At 48.5% G+C, this 17,276-nt stretch overlaps 1 protein-coding gene across 3 annotated transcripts in view; it reads right to left on the bottom strand.

Moving 5' to 3' along the window:
- Nucleotides 1–7,247: 7,247 nt before the first annotated feature.
- Nucleotides 7,248–17,276, bottom strand: part of Slc15a4 (solute carrier family 15 member 4) — a 33,062-nt gene continuing 23,033 nt past the window's right edge. For 2 of the 3 annotated variants that reach the window (XM_087577689.1, XM_087577688.1), the window contains exons 3-8: nt 15,531–15,699; nt 15,089–15,166; nt 14,660–14,828; nt 12,662–12,817; nt 11,318–11,476; nt 7,248–8,385 (exon numbers count right to left, since the gene is read on the bottom strand). In XM_087577689.1, the coding sequence (XP_087433815.1) occupies nt 8,237–8,385; nt 11,318–11,476; nt 12,662–12,817; nt 14,660–14,828; nt 15,089–15,166; nt 15,531–15,699 (880 nt within the window). In that variant the 3' untranslated portion in view covers nt 7,248–8,236. 3 annotated transcript variants of the gene reach the window in all.

The raw sequence follows: 17,276 nt of genomic DNA, 5'->3' as shown, positions 1-17,276 counted from the left end.
GAACTCAAGATTCTCTGCAAGAGCAGCAAGCTCCGAACTGCCAAGCCACCTGTCCAGCCCCTATTTAGAGTTTTATGACAGGACCTCACACGATAGTCCACTCTGGTTTGGAACTCACTGTGGTCCAAATTAACCATGAACTTACTGCAATCCTCCTGCCTTGCCTCCGGCTGAGTGATGGAACCACAGGTGTGCTCACCCAGCCAGCTGAGTCCTTATCTCGAGGGGAGAGAGAAGCACTGCCTTTGTTAGCACACTGGCTTTTAGACTCGTGCTTTAGATATGGCACCAGGTATTATAGAGTTATGATTTACTCAATTCATGAAATCGAAATGTGACTTTTGAAAGGCTGTTCAATTGAATTTGAAATCGCTGGCATTGTTGTAAATATGACTGCAAGTTGTTTATTTTTTAAAATCAATACTAAAGATACTTATTTTGGTTTTTCAGTCACACGAACACAATTTTTTAACTTTTAAAAATGATTTATTTTTACTGATGTACATTGGCATTTTGCCTGCATATACCTCTGTGAGGACGTCGGATCCCCTGGAACTGAAGTAGAGACAGAGGTGAGCTGCCGTGTGGGTTCTGGCAATGGAAGAGCAGCCAGTGCTCTCAACAGATGAGCCATCTCTCCAGCTCCAACACAACTTTTTAAAAATAAGTTATTTTTACATATAAGTATGTATGAGTGTATGCCACGTGGGCAGATACCCACACAATCCAGGAGAGGGCATCAGATCTCCTGCGTCTGGACTTAGAGATGATTGTGGATGTGGATGCTGAGAATGAAACCTTGACCTTCTCCAAGAGAAGGGGTACTGTTAACCTCTGGGCCCCTTCTCTGTCCCCCATACAAATTCTAATTAACATGGGTGATACAGGGGCTCTGCCTCTCACTGCTGTCTGTTTCTCCTCTTCTTGCTCTGTGTCTTTCCAATCCAAGGCGGCTCTGAGGCTCTTCAGTCACTCCCTGAGGAAGCCTGGAGAACAACCTCTCTGCAGGGAAACCAGACACAGTGGGCAATGCGACCTAACTCCCAAGGCTACTCAGTGTCTCCAGCCCACAGAAGCGGTTGTTTGTCCTGTAAGGTGCTGAACTACCTGGACATCCATTACATGGCAGTAAGTAAACAGCAACCCAGCCCAGAACCTTCGGTGTTCCCATACATGCAGAACGCCTGTTAGTTCCACCACAGATTTTTGGCTATATGTCAAAACTTTTAAAAAGCCTTGGCTCCTTTTGTTTGGTGCCTTTATGCAATCAGATTTCAGAACTGTAGAGTCTTTGAAGAACTATTGTGTGACTCTAAGTGCCCTATATGGGACTGAATGAGTTTTTGAAAATGGAGATCATACTGTTTCTGCTCAGTCAGATGAGAATTTTAATCAGGTTATCCAGACAATGGATCTTCAGGAACCCTGGGCTTCAGAAGCTTTTAGCAGATTGTAATGGTTAAAGTGTAAGAGAGTGTGTGTGTGTGAGAGGGAGAGGGAGAGGGAGAGGGAGAGGGAGAGGGAGAGGGAGAGGGAGAGAGATTGGAAAGTGGGTAGTACTAAAACTTCTCCACATAGGCACACAGAATGACATGGGGCTAAGCACAGCACTCCAGCAAAGCAATGGGTGAGATTTATTTTTGACATCACAGGGTCCTACTCTGAGTCCTCCAGCAAGAGGCTTGGGCAGAGTTCCTACATTTAAGATGGCTTCTAATTTTGCTGTAGCTCAATCTGCTCACAGAGAGGCAATGAGCCTGATGGGCTTTGCTCAGTTAAAAGTGATTTGTGAAAAAATAAGAAAAAGGAATTTACATATAAAAACTCTGTGTGTGTGTGTGTGTGTGTGTCAGGAACCTGCACCAGTGGGTATTACAGGCAGCTGTGAGCCACCAAATGTGGGTGTTAGGAACTTAGGTCCCCTGAAGAAAAAAAAAAAACCACACGCTTCATCTCTGAGTAATCTCTCCAGTGCCCCAAACTTTGAAGTCAGGAATTCTCTGTGTAGCCCTGGCTGTCCTGGAATTCTGCAGACCAGGCAGACTCAGACTCAGAGATCCTGAGTGAGGGCATCAGAGGCTTGTCCATACTGCTCTTTATACAAACAGCGTGGTGCACTGTTATAGTCAGACAACTGTGGAAATAATGAGAGGACACACATGTACACCAAGGGTAAGTTAGCCTGCTTGGGTTCTGTAAAAGTTTATATAAATTTACATAAATATGACATCAATATAAACATTAACATTTTGATGACAAAATAGCATCAGTATAATGTGTACAAATAAGATTTGATTCAAATGTTTATTTTTGAAAACGTCCTTTGAATGGGTTCTACCTCTTACATTACCAGGTATGGGGCTGGAGAGATGGCTCAGTGGTGAAGCACACTGCCAGAGCACTCCCGTGACAGCTTACAACTGCACGTGACACCGCCTTCTGCCCTAGGGCACGGCATGCACATGTATACAGACAGGCATTCAGGAAAAACACCCATACACATAAAACTGAGATGTGGGGAGTCCGGAGAGAAGCTCAGCAGTTAAGAGCGCTGGCTGCTCTTGCAGAGGACCTGGGTTCTCAGTATCCACAAGGTGGCTCGAGACCACCCGTGACTCAGATCCAGAGGATCTGACACTGTCTTCCAGCCTCCATGGGCACTGCACATGTGTTGCACAGATACACATGTATTTGAGGCCAGTCTACATAGAAGCTCTAGGCAACCCAAAGCTACATAGTAAGACTTAGAAAATAAATAAAAGGGTTGGGGATTTAGTTCAGTGGTAGAGCGCTTGCCTAGCAAGCACAAGGCCCTGGGTTCAGTCCTCAGCTCCGAAAAAAAAGAAAAAAAAATAAATAAAACACAACACACAGCAGGTATAGGCAGGACATAACTGCTCTTGCCTGTAACCCTGAAGTTGGGATGTGTGAAAGAATAGGGCTGCCACTAGAGGCCATCCTAGGTTACCTACCTAGCAAGCTCTCTTGGACAGTGTGGACTAGAATAATTCTGATTTAAAATGGGTGGAGGAGCGCCCTCATAGAGACAAATGGGAGGGGGGCTTTCGAAGGGGAGACCAGGAAGGGAGACAGCATTTGAAATGTAAGTAAAATAACCAATAAAAATATAGACAGATTGAGTATGGTTCTTGAAGGCAGAAGCAGAAGAGTTGCTACAAAGTTACAAGCCAGCCTGGGCTACAGAGGGATCCCCCCCCCCAAAAAAAACCCCAGTTTCTGCGATTGTTCTTATTTTCAAAGCTCTTCCTTGGGAAGGCATCTTCCTTTGGACAGTCAAAACAAGGGTTAGAAAGCCCCTCCTCCTCAGACTAGATTGCTAAGCACTGTGTCCCTGACCCATTCCACTGAGTTCTTCCTGAGCTCTGTCCAGTGTGGTAAGCTGGCTTATGCTTCCACGGCCGTATACTGGGGGGTGCAGGCTCCCCTTCACTCTGCAGTCTATCCCCACACTTTAGATTTCCCTTTGGGCCCATAGGGGTAGTCTAGCCTCAGCCAGATCAAACCAGTCTGGTCAAAGCCACCTAGGGGTCCTGGCTTATTTGGAATGCTCTAGAACCAGACCCTGGTGAGCCAGCTTCCTTCAGTCTCTCTTTAGCTTTCTGTTGCAGCCACGCAGGCAGTCTGAGCTCCTGTCTTGTGCACAGCTGGTAGCCATGGTGCAGCCTATGCCAGCACTTGGGGCAAAAGGTGTGTTTAGTATCCATGCTCATGGCATTTCATCATTGAGCTGGCTCTCTGATCTCAGCCCTTGGATCGTATCATTCACAGGGGACAGGAACAGACAAAATGAAACCACACAAAATGGAGGCTTCTGGATGAACTTTCCAGTCAGTGCTAATAACAGTGGGATGCCATTTTTACTTGGTTGGAGTGACATAAATTACTATAATGTGAGTTGTTTGCCCAAAACATCATGGTGTGGTATATGCTGAGCTGAGGCCTTTCATTAGGCAGGCTCTGGAGGGAGATGAGCGAAGGCTCTTCCTGCTGCCAGCCAATTCTGCTCTACACTGAGTGTCTATTCGGGGGCAGCTACTACTGACACCTGTCACCGGCTGCAGCAAGTGACAGACATGTTCAAGAGTTAAACAGCAAGCAAGGCATATGAGATACCCATGAAAAAGGTAGGGTTGCAATCCAACCCAGCTTCTTTCTTTTCTGGCCTCTGGAAGCCACCTTGACCAATTTCCCAAAGTCCTCAGAAGGTTTTTAAATGTAAAATCCTTCAACCTTGAAAGTTGAGGTACAAATGGAACCTCAGAATGACCTTGCTTAGAAATAGAGAACCAGTGGCTGCTGTCCTGCCCCTACACAGTGTTAGTGTTAGAAGAGCAAGCTGTGCCCCAAGACTCCATTCTGCCTAGATGGTCCTGATGCCAAGATTTGTCTTTTCAAACTTGCATGTAGAATGCAGATAGTTTGCCTGCATGTCTGTGCATCACATGCATGCAGTATCCAAGGAAGCCAGAAGAGGGAGTCGGATTCCCTGGAAGTTACAGATGGTTGAGAGCCCACCATATTGTTGCTAGGAACCCACAGGATCCAATCCTTTTACTTGGGATGCAAAAAGTTGAATTCCCACGTAGTGGTCAGGTGGTATAGGATGTGTGAGTCATTTCAATGGCCCCCATTCTCTGCTCCTAAAACAAATTCGAAAAGCATTTCTTGCAAGAGGTCCTATGGAACCATTCTCATTCAAACTACCACAGTGCTTTTTCTGCTCTCCTCTAGCTGCTGCAACCTCTGCCCAGGACCCTACATGCCAGCAGCGACATGTGCTGGATACTGAAAGACTGATGAAGGTTGGGCATCTGGGCCCGAAGACACTAAATGCACTTACTCATACATCGTTATAACCAGGTAGGAGACATCTCTTTTAGCCCTGTGAAATGTCTGGGAGAAATTCAGGTCTGAGTTCTAGAAGAAAAATTAGAAATAAATGACCCAAGGGGTGGGGGTGGGGGGTGGTTAACATGTACAGTGTTGGCATGATCAGTGAGGGCAGAGCTAGAGACAAGGTCTGGAGAAGGGTCTAGCAGCTGCCCTCTGCTCCCTTCAGTGTTCTCGTGGCCAGACAGTAGACACAAAAAGGCAAATATGGCTTCCATGGACCTTAGCCTTTGGGGCTATGGCAGAGACAGTTACCACAGGGGCTGCAGGCATTAGAGCAGAGCTGTCTCTCAGGTCCAGCTGGTTTGGAGAGTCAGTAAAACAGATGAGATGTGCTCCTGGCCCCTCTCAGACCCTGACTGTGCAATGACTTAGAGATGGGCAAACCTATGGTACATGCTACAGACCCAGCTTGGTATCTGCTTTCTCTTTTGTATATCTGATATATTCTTATTCAGCACACCACCTATGTCTAATATTCCCTTTAAAAGACCCTACTTGCAAAGAAAAAGGTGTTAGATCGTAACACTAAAATAGCCACACAAGTAGTTTGTGAGAATCCACAAAAGATACTTACAGCATCAACAGCACAGACCCCTCACCACGAGTAACATGGAGAGCACACACTTGGCACCGAGTGGAACAAGCTGCAGTGTGACTGAGGCATTTTGTTGCCTCATACTAAGAAGGGACTGATGTGTTGGAAGGAAGGGTCTTTAAACCTGCAGAAGCCAATGGTTATCTGCTCCCCACCTGTAACCCCAAGAGGCAACAGCAACCTATGGACATTAAATTAGGACATGCTTTGGAGCCTTGTATTTGTGGAACTTTCTAGCAAACTGAAATCCGACAGAGGGCCATGACCTGCTCAAGTATCCCCAACTGCAGCCCTGGGGGCCCAAGTACCTTGGAAGAAGTTGGTTTTATAAAAATTTCTGTTGCCAGGTAGTGATGACGCAGGCCTTTAATTCCAGCAATTGAGAAGTAGAGGCAGGTGGATCGGAGTTCAAGACAAGCCCGGTCTACCAATAAAGTTCCAGGACAGCCAGGGCTACAGCTACACAGAAAAAGCATGTCTTGAAGGAAAAAAATCCTTTCTTCTGCCTCAGGCCACGGAGATCAGTTAACATAGCCAAGACACACAACAGCTTTAAACACCCCAAACAGTACATCTCCGTTTGTGTGTTTTTTATTCAACTCCCTGTTTAGAACTGTAGATGAAACTGACCACCTATGGTCTGTCCAGATGCAAACGTTAAAGCTTTGGACTAACACCAGCTCCTCCACAGTGTGCTCCCACAGGATCCAACTACAAGTAGATCTGCAGACACACAGGACTGGAGGAGGTAAATCTGGTACCCACCAGTCTTCCCTGGGTTTTGACAAACATGCAGGATCATTCTCAAACTTGGGCAGCTAAATGAAAGGCAACAGACACGGAAGACAAGGCGAGAGAAAGCCACTCAGTCTGCTCAGCACCTGGCACATCCTGTGGATGCTATGGAGACATCAGTGCAGTGGGATTCCATCAACAGCGGCTGCATTTCTCCAGGTGGAGGTGGCACTCACTGAGTGTGGCTGGAACTGAAGCCAGCCCATTGGATGTAGTCTCATTTGGATGATGGATGCTCTCACCACACTCAGCCCCAGGAGCTTGAGACAGTTCCTGTAGGCCATTTCCATCACACCCAGGTCTTTTGCCCAGCTGCCATTCTTGTCTCACTCAGGGTGCTCTGTGCGCTGTCAAAGCCGAGGTGCCTATGGCCAGCACACACCCTGGGTGTCCGGAGCACACACAGGGGAGGCAGAGTTCCTGCTCTCATGTAAATACAGAAGATCCTGTGAAGAAAACCTACTTTTTTACGTGAGGTCGAGGGCTGCACACCATGATGGTGTGTAGAGGTCAGGGGACACTCAGGACAACTGGTTCCTTCCTTCCATCCATAATGTCTCCAGGTCTCAGGCTTGGTGGCAGGCACCTTCACCTGCTGGGCCCTCTCACCAACCCAAGAAAGCCTACAGCATGACAGCAGGAAATTAATGACTTCAGTACCCACCTTCTCTTTTTAAGATATAAGCAAACCTCTGCAGAACTACCTCCCTTTAAAGCCAAGAACGGGGTACAGCAGATGGTTTCTATCCTGAAGCCTTTCTACCTGGTGTGTGACAGAGGCAGAGTCAGGTTCTGGCAGAAGTGTACTTGAGCACTGTGGCTCTAACGCTCCGCCAGGGGAATAAAAGGCTGAGCTGGCAGCAGCTTCTGCCATGAAAAGAAACCTGTAGGGGGCGCTGAACTGATGCAGAGTATGGAGAAATCATCCAGGAAGCTCTTCATATCATGTCTGAGAAGCTTTTATCAAATTATACAAAACACAGCAACACATAAAATGGTTTAGTTGACACACTCAGAACCCCAGATATGTCAGTAACAATACAAAGGTGGGCGACCAGCCCAACAGCTCCCGTGTTTTCCCCACTCACCACCTGCCTCCAATCTTACTGCTACACAAAGTCAAGTTCTCAGAAAAGATCTGCCAGGTGTAAATGCCAATCTCCTGCCAGCTGCTGTCTGGTCTCAGTGAGAACATGGTGTCCTCACTCACCACTGATGCATGTGCTTAAAGCAGATCAGTAGTTCATGACCTAAGTCCTGCTGACCATGGTGATGGACATCTGAGATCTTAGCACTTGAGAAGCAGACAGGAGGCAGCACCAAGTTTGAGGTCAGCCTAGTGAGGCCAGCCTAGTGTAATAAGAAACACTTCTTCACCTTAGCCAACAAAACTACTTTTTGAGCAGATGAGTCTACACTACTGACCCACAAAGGCCTTGGCATCAGCAAGATCTGTGACAAGAGACCATCAATGGAGCAGAAACAGCTCATGGGGCTCTCTCGCCATCAACCACACTTTGATCTCTGAAGAGAATCCTCCTACCGCTTGATGGAAATGCTTGCTAATCTTACAGGAGATGCTATGAAAGTAACAGTGTTTGTAAGGAATAAGGATGCCCAGCAGCAGGACAGGGGCTGCTCAGGATTCTAAAAGAGAAAGCATGGCTGGCTCAGAACGGGCAGAGACCTTCAGTGAGAGAAGCCACATTCTCATCTCCTGGTAGGCCCAGTGCACATGAGACGGGCCACAGTAAGGCACTCACCACCATCATCTGGGCACAGGGAGGGAGAAGCCAGTCCAGACAACATGCAAGTTCAGAAGTTGGGACACCAACCATCTAGCCTCAACCTGCTTGCTGGCAGTGCCCTGGTAGTTAGCAAGCCCTGAGGCCTTATAGTCTGCAGAACCTGTGAGCATGCTGGCTGGCTGCATCAGGTCCTCGTGCTGGCTGTCCCCCCATCTGTCCTGGCTCGCTGGCGGTCGTACTTCACAGACACAATGAGGAAGAGCAGCAGCGTAGCTCCCTGGATGGCGGCCAGCAGGAAGAAGTAGTAATGCAGGTGGCAGCTGTTGATGTTCCCTAGGAAAGAGCAGACAACTCCTGGTGAGGATACTTCAAACAGGGCGCCTTCTTACTGGCTCTTGGCCACCTGAGAAGGCAATGAGCACTAGCCACCTGCCTCCCAGGGCTCTCCCATCCTCAGTGAAAGGAGGGAGGGAGAGTGGGGAGGGGGAGCAGGTGTCCCAGCCCTAACTCTGACACTGAGGAAGGCTTGTGAGGTTGGCTGTCACCTCAGGTCTCTCAGAGATGTTCATGACTTGCACCGTCTCCTCCATACCAACAGTATGAGAGAAGCTTCCTGTGTTGCTTTCTGTTCTGCGTCTGCATCTGGGACTCACCTCTGCCTTTCTCTGAGGTGCTCTTCTGTCACACCAATTAAAGCCATTGTCTACATCACTGAGTGACACTTCTGAGGATGGACTAAGTCCATACCACATTCCTCTCACCAGTGGTGATCTTTGGAGTAATCCTTGAGGACAAGCGGTTTACAGAAGTGATCATGCCAAAGTGATCATGGCCCTGAAGATGCCACCCAGCTCTTCATAAAGCCTGCCTCCTGTCCCCATGAGTCTCCATGGGTATCATTCATAGCTCCCAGTGGCTGCCAAGGAACTCGTCAGCCATACTCTGGGTGACTCATCACACGGAAGGGAACTGGCACACGGCTCATGCACTTTCTGACACTTCAAAAGCATGTTCTACTGAGAAGGTGAGACTTCTTCCTCCTGATGTCTTTTAATGCTGGGTTATTGTAACACCCTTTAGTACCTATGCAGATACTCACGAGGAGCAAATGTTTCAAGCAACATGGGCAAGCACAATGCATGGTCCTACAAGAAGCACAGTACATGGACAAAAGCCGGAAGTTGGCTCCAAAGGGGAAGAGCCATGTTATCCTGAACTTCATGATTCAGTCAGCAAATGGAAAGTAACTTTGCCTTTGTTCTGTTCCCAGCTCTGTCCTGCTCCCTCATGGTCAGTGACACACCCATCTTCCAGAACCTGTCCACCACTGTGACAAGGTACCAATGGTGTAATCTTATGTGCAGTGTTGAAGCTGGGAAGACAAGTGGGCTGTGTGGTTATGTCCACACCACTGGCCCCCAGAGCAGAAAGCACACCACAGCTTACCAGGTCTAGTCTCATTTGTGAATGTGCCAAGAATTCAAATATGTACCCACTACCCAAGAGACACTGCAACATAATTCTGTGAGAGAATGACACTCAGAGTCAACAGGGGGCCTCTCAGATGAGAACCCCATGGTGACTCAATAGGAACAGAATGTCTTGTCAGGGGCAAGGTGGTCAGAGAGAGGAGACAGGACAGGATTCTGCACTGACCTGTACATGGAGACTGTGCTTGGCCAGCACTGGGCTGCAGGAATGTCATTCCCACTTAGGGAACAGTGGTGAGTGTCATAAAGTGTACAATGGAAGCCTAGGGAGCCTTGAAACCTCATAAGGATTCCCTAGCCCACCAAGCTAAGCTCTAGTCACCTCCTCTTCTGCAAGAATGCGGACATGGAAGGGGGAGGGGAAGGTCCAGTGGCTGTGCACCTGGCAGGAGGAAGGGGTGCTGGCTTGGAGCTTCTGTCCCTTCTGCAGAAGGTGTTCTTCTGGAGAGACCAGGTTCTACCAAGGCTTTTGCACAGCCTGACTCCAGTCCCTACTAAAAGTGAGAAGCTGCTGGGCACGGCTAAGTGCTACCTTTCACACTGGCTGTACAGCGATCAAAGGAACTCTGCGGAGGATTAGGTGCAGCCTATCGGAAACAGCTGGGGACACTAAGACACTAAATTATACCTGGGGGTGGTGGCGGCAGCTCATGCCTTTTATCCCAGCACTGGGAGGCGGAGGCAGCTGGTGGACCTCTGAGTTCAAGGCCAGCCTGGTCTAAAGAATGAGATCCAGGACAGCAAAAGGTACATAGAGAGTGGACCGGAAGTGGGAGTAAGCAAAAGCAGAGAGTCTAGAGCCGAAGCTGGAGAAGCCGTTCACACCCACAATCCCAGAGCCAGCGCTCTCCGCAGATGAGGTGGTCAGGGTCGGTACAGTATCCCTTAGAGAGTCCACATGAGGTTGCAACCCCTTCCCAACGACTGTCTCACCACTGTCTAAGGAGGAATGGCACTCCTGCGCTCTAAGGCAACCCTGGGCTACAGAGTGAGCCCCACTGTGGACTGGTAGAGGACTCAGCATTAAAGACACTTGCCACACATGCCTATACCATGTGCACATATAACAGTAAATGCTTTAAACAATAACTAGACTCCTGTGATGACCACTTGGGAAAGTCTGCACCAAGCAGACAGACTCTACTCCAGGGATGGCACTCTCCCAGGGGGCTGGGTGATTTTTACAACTGGCCTCACACAGCTATAGAGTCAGTTACAGGCACCCAGGGAAGTTGAGGAAGGGGGTTTTGGGTTTCTGGGTATTACCCCAAGATTTAAAGGAATCCAACTAAGGCGCTGGGAATCCCACAATTTCTAGACAAAAATTCCAGACTTTCCTGAAATTATACAATAAAGATGGATTAAATGCTACAAAGCTGGGCAAATGCTCAGGGTACAGACTTTTGCATAGGGAACTTGTGCTTATCTAAATGGCAAAGGATGTTGTAGCCCCTGGTTCACACACAGCACTGCAGAGCTGCCCAGATAAACAGCCAGAAGCCACCTCCAGGAGCAGCAGACTGACCAAGGACAGTGTTCACAAAGCACTACCCACCTTCTAACATCTGAAACCCAAAACAAACAGCAGGCTGACCACTCACCCAGCTCTCCAGAAAGTGCTAAGCTAGATATAGCAGCTGCTGACAAGGCAGGGCTACTCAACACAAACTTCAACAGGGTTTGGGCTAGTGGCCTCTGGGACAGACTAAATCTTCACACAACCCACAGCAACAGCAAGCACTCTGGCTTCCTCCCCTCCACAAGTTAATTCTCACCAAAGTCTGTATGACTGCTCATCCACCCGATGGCCTTGAGAGACACCAGGGCCAGCAGTCCTGAGCCCACGAAGGACCCAATGCCAGAGAAGAAGAAGAAGAGTCCCATGATGGCACTCTGCATGGACTTGGGGGCAGCCGAGTACGCAAACTCCAGACCTAGAGAAAAGGAGGTCACACTTAGATCACCTGGGTCACCCTGAGCCTGTGTCCCAGTGCCCTGATTCCCAGTACACATGGGTCTGACACGGGGTTGGAGAAGTCAACACTAGATGCAGCCACTCAACCCCATGAGCTCTTAAAACCCACCAGGGAAGAAAGGCACTCTCACTTGTCAGATATCCACAAGTTTTGTCACAAGATAGACATGGTATCTCATACCTGAAGTCCTAGCATTCAACAGGCTGCAGCCAGAGGATTGCTACAAGTTTGAAGCCAATGAGGCTGCAGTGTTAGCTCCTTTCTCAAAAGCTCAAGAGTTAGGGGGCTGGAGAGATGGTCAGTATTTAAGAGCACTAGATGCTCTTGCAAAGGACCAGGGTTCTAGTCCTAGAGCCCTCATGGAGACTCACAGTTGTGTGTAACTCCAGGTCTAAGGAATCTGATTCCTTTTTCTACCCTCCATGGGTACTTGTATGCATGCGGTATAAATACATACATGTAGGCAACACATAAAATGAACAAATCCTAAAAAGTCAAGACTTGAATGCGGTTAAGGGGAGGCCTCTATAAGGCTCCTGCTTCACAGCCAACACAGCATAATAGGTTCAAGTACCTATAAACTTATATTCCCAGGGACCAGGCTGGGCAAAGAGAAAGCAAAGCCCATGTCAGTAGTCACAGAAAGCTGCCAGGGTTTGAAAGAGAAGGTGGCAGCATGCTCATGCTCCTGCTCCTCCTCTTCCTCCTCCTCCCCTCCCCCTCCTGGGAGTCACCAGCTCCTCTCTTCCCACTGCTGCAAGAGCCAACCTGCCCCAAGCCTTGTCCCTGCAGGGTATCACTAGCGACAGAGGCCCATGAGAAAAAGCTCTAAGTCAGATTTGCTTATTCACGTATGTAAGCCTGCACCAGCAGCACAGCTGTGCTCTGCAAAGTTTGGGGACAAAAAGGTCTAGCAGGAGCCATCCATAGTGACACACAGGGCAGGCCATGATGGACTTGTGAAAATATCTTAAGAACACTGGTTTTGCATGAGGAAGGGCAGCCTAAGCCTGAGGACTAGGGACACCACCTACTGGGTCATGCTCTAAGAGACAACTCTCCCCACCAGAGCACCATGGTTCTGCTCGGCACAGTGCAGGGTATGATACAGACAGGCCCAGATGCCACCTCACGCAGTCTCACCTGCTATACTTGCAAATATCTCACTGATGCCAATGAGCACATACTGTGGGATCTGCCACCAGATGGGCAGGTCAGCAGCATGGTAGACCACACCACCAATGGTCTGGTTGATGGTCTTCTCCTTCACCAGGTCCAGCCTTTTACTCTCCAGGATTCCTGAATAAAGAATCAAGTTAGTGTAGCACTTAATACATTAATCTAAGTCTGCAGTGTATTACAGGAATTTATCAACAATCCTGAAAGGTGCAAGAAAGCAAGGAAGGTGACCGTGACAGCTTCCTAGGCAGGTCCCAGTCATGCCATCCACCTCTTCTTCACTAGAGCATTTTATAGATACTCACTATGATCAGTTTTACCCTCAAGTATTCATTCTGCTCATTTTTTTTTTTTTTTTGGTTCTTTTTTTTTTTTTTTTTTTTTTTTCGGAGCTGGGGACCGAACCCAGGGCCTTGCGCTTCCTAGGTAAGCGCTCTACCACTGAGCTAAATCCCCAGCCCATTCTGCTCATTTTTTAAGATGTATTTATCTAGTTTAAGCAGTAGTGCTCTATCTGCACGAACACCTGCACACCAGAAGAGGATCAGATCTCATTACAGATGGCTGGAAGCCACCACAGGTTGTCGGGAATTGAACCTAGGACCTCAGCAAGAGCAGCGGGTAGGTGCTCTTAACCGCAGAGCCGTCTCTCCAGCCCCAGCCTCCTGTCTTTTTAAAACTGGGAGGATGCGTGAGACTCTATAACTAATGGTCACCAGGGAGAATGAGTGCAGACACTGTGAAGTTACCCATGCTCCTGTAAGCAACCAAAGTTTCAAAGACACTACCACGGGTATACACGTGAAAAAAAATGCTGAATTATCCAATGTGCAGCCCTTGAAATAAATGGGCCCAGTTCTCTAGACAAAGCTCCAAAACCTGCCTCAGTCCAAGAAAATAAAACCAAGGCTGTGGGCAGAACTAAAATAAAGCACAGAATGCGGAGGTCCAGGAGAAGGACAGCACGGCAGGAACATGAAAGGGAGACCTGGAACCCTCAGGAACAAGCTGGCACCACTGGGCCATGGTAACAAACCTCCATGCCCCCAACACAGGACTAACGATCTCCCTCAACTCTACAAAACAAACCTCAGTACCAAAGTGAAATGCTAAAAAGGCCCAAGTGACTTTCAGATCAAGTGGAAATCAAGGTTCTGGGCCAGACAATTCAGTGGGTGAAGGCGCTGCCACCGTCTGATGACCTGGGTTTTCTCTCTAACCCCCATGGTGGAAGGGGAGAACTCAGGCAAGTTCACCTCTCATCTCCACACATGTGCTGTGGTCTGACTCCTCCTCCCCCACATGCACAAAATAAAATGTAAAGTAATAAAAAGCGGAAACCCTACACTAAGCACAATAAACATGGTATAGCCGTAACCACAGGCAAATCCTTGGCCTTGTTATTTTTTACCATTAAACAAGGAAGAGGGGCTGGGAAGATGGCTCAGCAGTTCAGAGCACCTGCTGTTCCTGAAAAGGTTAGCAGACCCCAGCCTCATCAGCACAAAGAATGGGAGGGACAGGAGTGTCTCAGGACACTGTCCCATGCTGGACTGTGGTGTGGGACCTGAGTGACTGACTAGTTTAGCTCTTCAGCTATTGAGACTTTTGTTGGGAGTGTGCGAGGAGCCTGGACCAATCCCATAAACCCCTTTTCTCCATGCTGGGACAGTGGCGGCTTCACCAACTGTGAAGTCAGAAGCCTGCACAGAATCTCCTCCTCTCATTCCCACTCCACACCAAGTGTTGGCCTGCAGGCTAGGGCAGCGCAGGGTAAGTCTACTCAGTCCTAGGATGAGGATTTGTCCTTGAGAAGAAAATGACACTTGTAAAACACTCTTCATCAAAAGATGAAGTCACTGGCTACCCAGTGTCTTCAGCACAGTACACTAGCTTCTGCATGATACAGAAGCCATACTGGGACACGGAAGGGAGGAGAGGCCAAGAGAAATGCTGGCTCACCTGCAGCAAAGGCAGAGCATGTGACGAAGAACATCCCCACGGCAATCCTCTTCAGGGAGGATGGGAGCAGGCCGTGTCTCCTCAGCACCGGGTCCACTAGCTTGTCCTTCAGTGGGATGAGCAGGAGGATGAGCACCGCATCAAACATGGTGAGCCAAGCTGCAGGCAGCTGCACAGAGCGCGGCATTAGCTTCAGTACAGCAGTTCCCCACACCACCCACGCACGGCCTCTGAGGTGCTTCAACTAGAGACTGGCCGCAAGTGTGCTCTGAGCTGGCGGAGGGCTAAATCTAACAGTGCTAGTGTTTAATGGCACTGGACAACCCAATCTCAGCAGGTTGTAACTAAGTAGGAACTAGTTCTAGTGACAGAGTCGCAGCGACCTGCTGCAGTTGCAGAAACAACTCCTGCCACCTCCAGGTCTCTTACCGTGTGATGGGTGGTGGTGATACTTGAGATTTCTGGAATCTTCAAATGAAGACTCTGTAAAACATATGTGGTCTGCATCTGGATAAAGAAAGCAGATGCTGCAGGTGAGCCAGCAGGGCCTCTCCAAGTCCGTCACACACCCTCCCTCCTCTAGCTGAGGTGTGGCAACTCCTCTTAGAATCAGATGGCGGCTGCAGTTTGGAATCAGACATGGAATTTATTGAGTCACCATACAGCCTCTTTGAGAAGAGCTTCCAGGCCACCAAGTGAGAAGCTGGAGGGGCCAGGAAACCAGAAGTACACCCATTCTCTGCTGCTTCTTCAGAACGGTTTTCCCATACAAAGCAGCCAACCTGAGTTCATGACTGGAAACTATGGCAACTGATGGACAACCCTGAGCCCTGCACTGTGACATCAGCCACAAGGCTGGGTCAGCACTCACTTGGAAATACACTGTCCAGTAAGGAATCAGAGCCAAGAACACGGGCACAATCTTGACCAGGGCTTTCACGTCTTCCACTTTGTCCTCTGTGAACGGCCCTCCACGCGACATCTTACATGAATCAAACAGACTGTGTTTAGAAGATTGCTGAAAGACTCCAAGGCCTTCACTTTGGGAAACAAAATGAAGGAATTAGTTTACTTCCATCCCCAGCAACAATGCCCGGTAACAAATCACGTCTGGGGTGGGAAAGCGGCTCTGTGCACTGCCTGCTTTAAGTCCTCCTACAACTAACTGTACTCCGCACCGGCCCTTGGAAAAGATAACTGTGTCCACTGTACCCACAAGGAGGGCATGTCAACCTCACGCAGCTCCACAGAGCAGCAGTGTCACCTGGACTTCTAGCCAGCCGACAGCAATCTGAGCAATCCCAATTTCTCTTGTGACTATACTGGCTTATCAAACAGGTAGACACTCAAGGGACTAGAGGGTGCTCTGATGGCTGGAAAAGCAACATCTGCCTCTGGGATGAAGAGACCCATGATGGGCACTACACTAGGGTGAGGGGAAGGGGAACTCATTCATCTTTCTCACACGCCTGGAAGTCCTGCAAGGCTCTTATTGACCCATTTCAAAGAGGAGGTTAGGACACAGATTAGACAAGAGCTGTGTCAAGATCCCAGTGCCTCAGGGTTGGGATCAGCACTGGAGTGAGGCCATCTTGGCTGACAGGTGTATGCCTGGACAACCACACCTCATTCACATCACACCATGAACATCCCTGCCTCTCCATCTGCAGTCTTTAAAAGAAATGAATGAGACCCTCCAGGCAGTGACACGGTCTTCCCCAGCTGCACAATACCAACAGAAACTGTAGGAAACTGCACTGTTCCCTGCAAAACCAAAACCAATATAAGACACTCAACCCCGCTGAGAGCCTCCCAACTCCAGACCTTGGAATGGCAGTTGTTTGCATCCAAGTTTATAATCCTAGGCCTGATTTCCCTGAATTGTCACATTTTAGATTATTTGATTTTTTTCCTATTTAGCACGTATGGTTGGCGTAGATGTATGTTTTGTCTTCCTCACTATGGAGCCCTCACTGTCCTGCAACTTGCTTCAATATACACCGAGCTGGCCTCAAACTCAGAGATCTGCCAGTCTTTCTGAAATTAAGAGCATGTGCCAACACACCCAGCTTGCCTGCATATATGTCAAGTATACTGCAGACGTGCCTGGTGCCCTCAGAGTCCAGAGGAGGACCATGGATCCCAAGGAACCAGAGCTGTGGGAACCAAACCCAGGTCTTTTGGAAAACCAGCAGGTGCTCTTAACCACTGAGCTGTCTCTCCAGTCCCTTATTTTTGTTCTATAAAGCAGATGCTCTTAATCTCTGTATTCCAAGTCAGAGAAGATCGAAAAATTAAAAACCATAACTTATTTAGTATTTTAGCAAAATCTGATGAGGTGAATCCCTGCTGCCTGCGCAGTATCACAGGGACTAGGTGAGAGGGATGCTGGGTCCCGGGTTCCTGTACTTACTTCTCTTCATTTGAGAACATCTCTAACTTCTTCAAATTCCTACTTACCTAGGATGTGGCAGGCCTCATCAGGTACTAGGCTGCTTACCTCACTGTACTGAGGCCTCACAATAATCCTGAGAGCAGCCCAGCAAATATCAAAGTCAGACACTCTAATAGTCTCTGAATAGCCAGGGCCCACAGCAAGTTCATACAACGTAGCTGC

This window comes from Rattus norvegicus, chromosome 12, assembly GCF_021556685.1.
Source record: "Rattus norvegicus strain SHRSP/BbbUtx chromosome 12, alternate assembly SHRSP_T2T, whole genome shotgun sequence".
Taxonomy (NCBI): Eukaryota; Metazoa; Chordata; class Mammalia; order Rodentia; family Muridae; genus Rattus; species Rattus norvegicus.
Note: the sequence above shows the minus strand (reverse complement) of the source record. Positions and strands in the feature narration are given on the sequence as shown.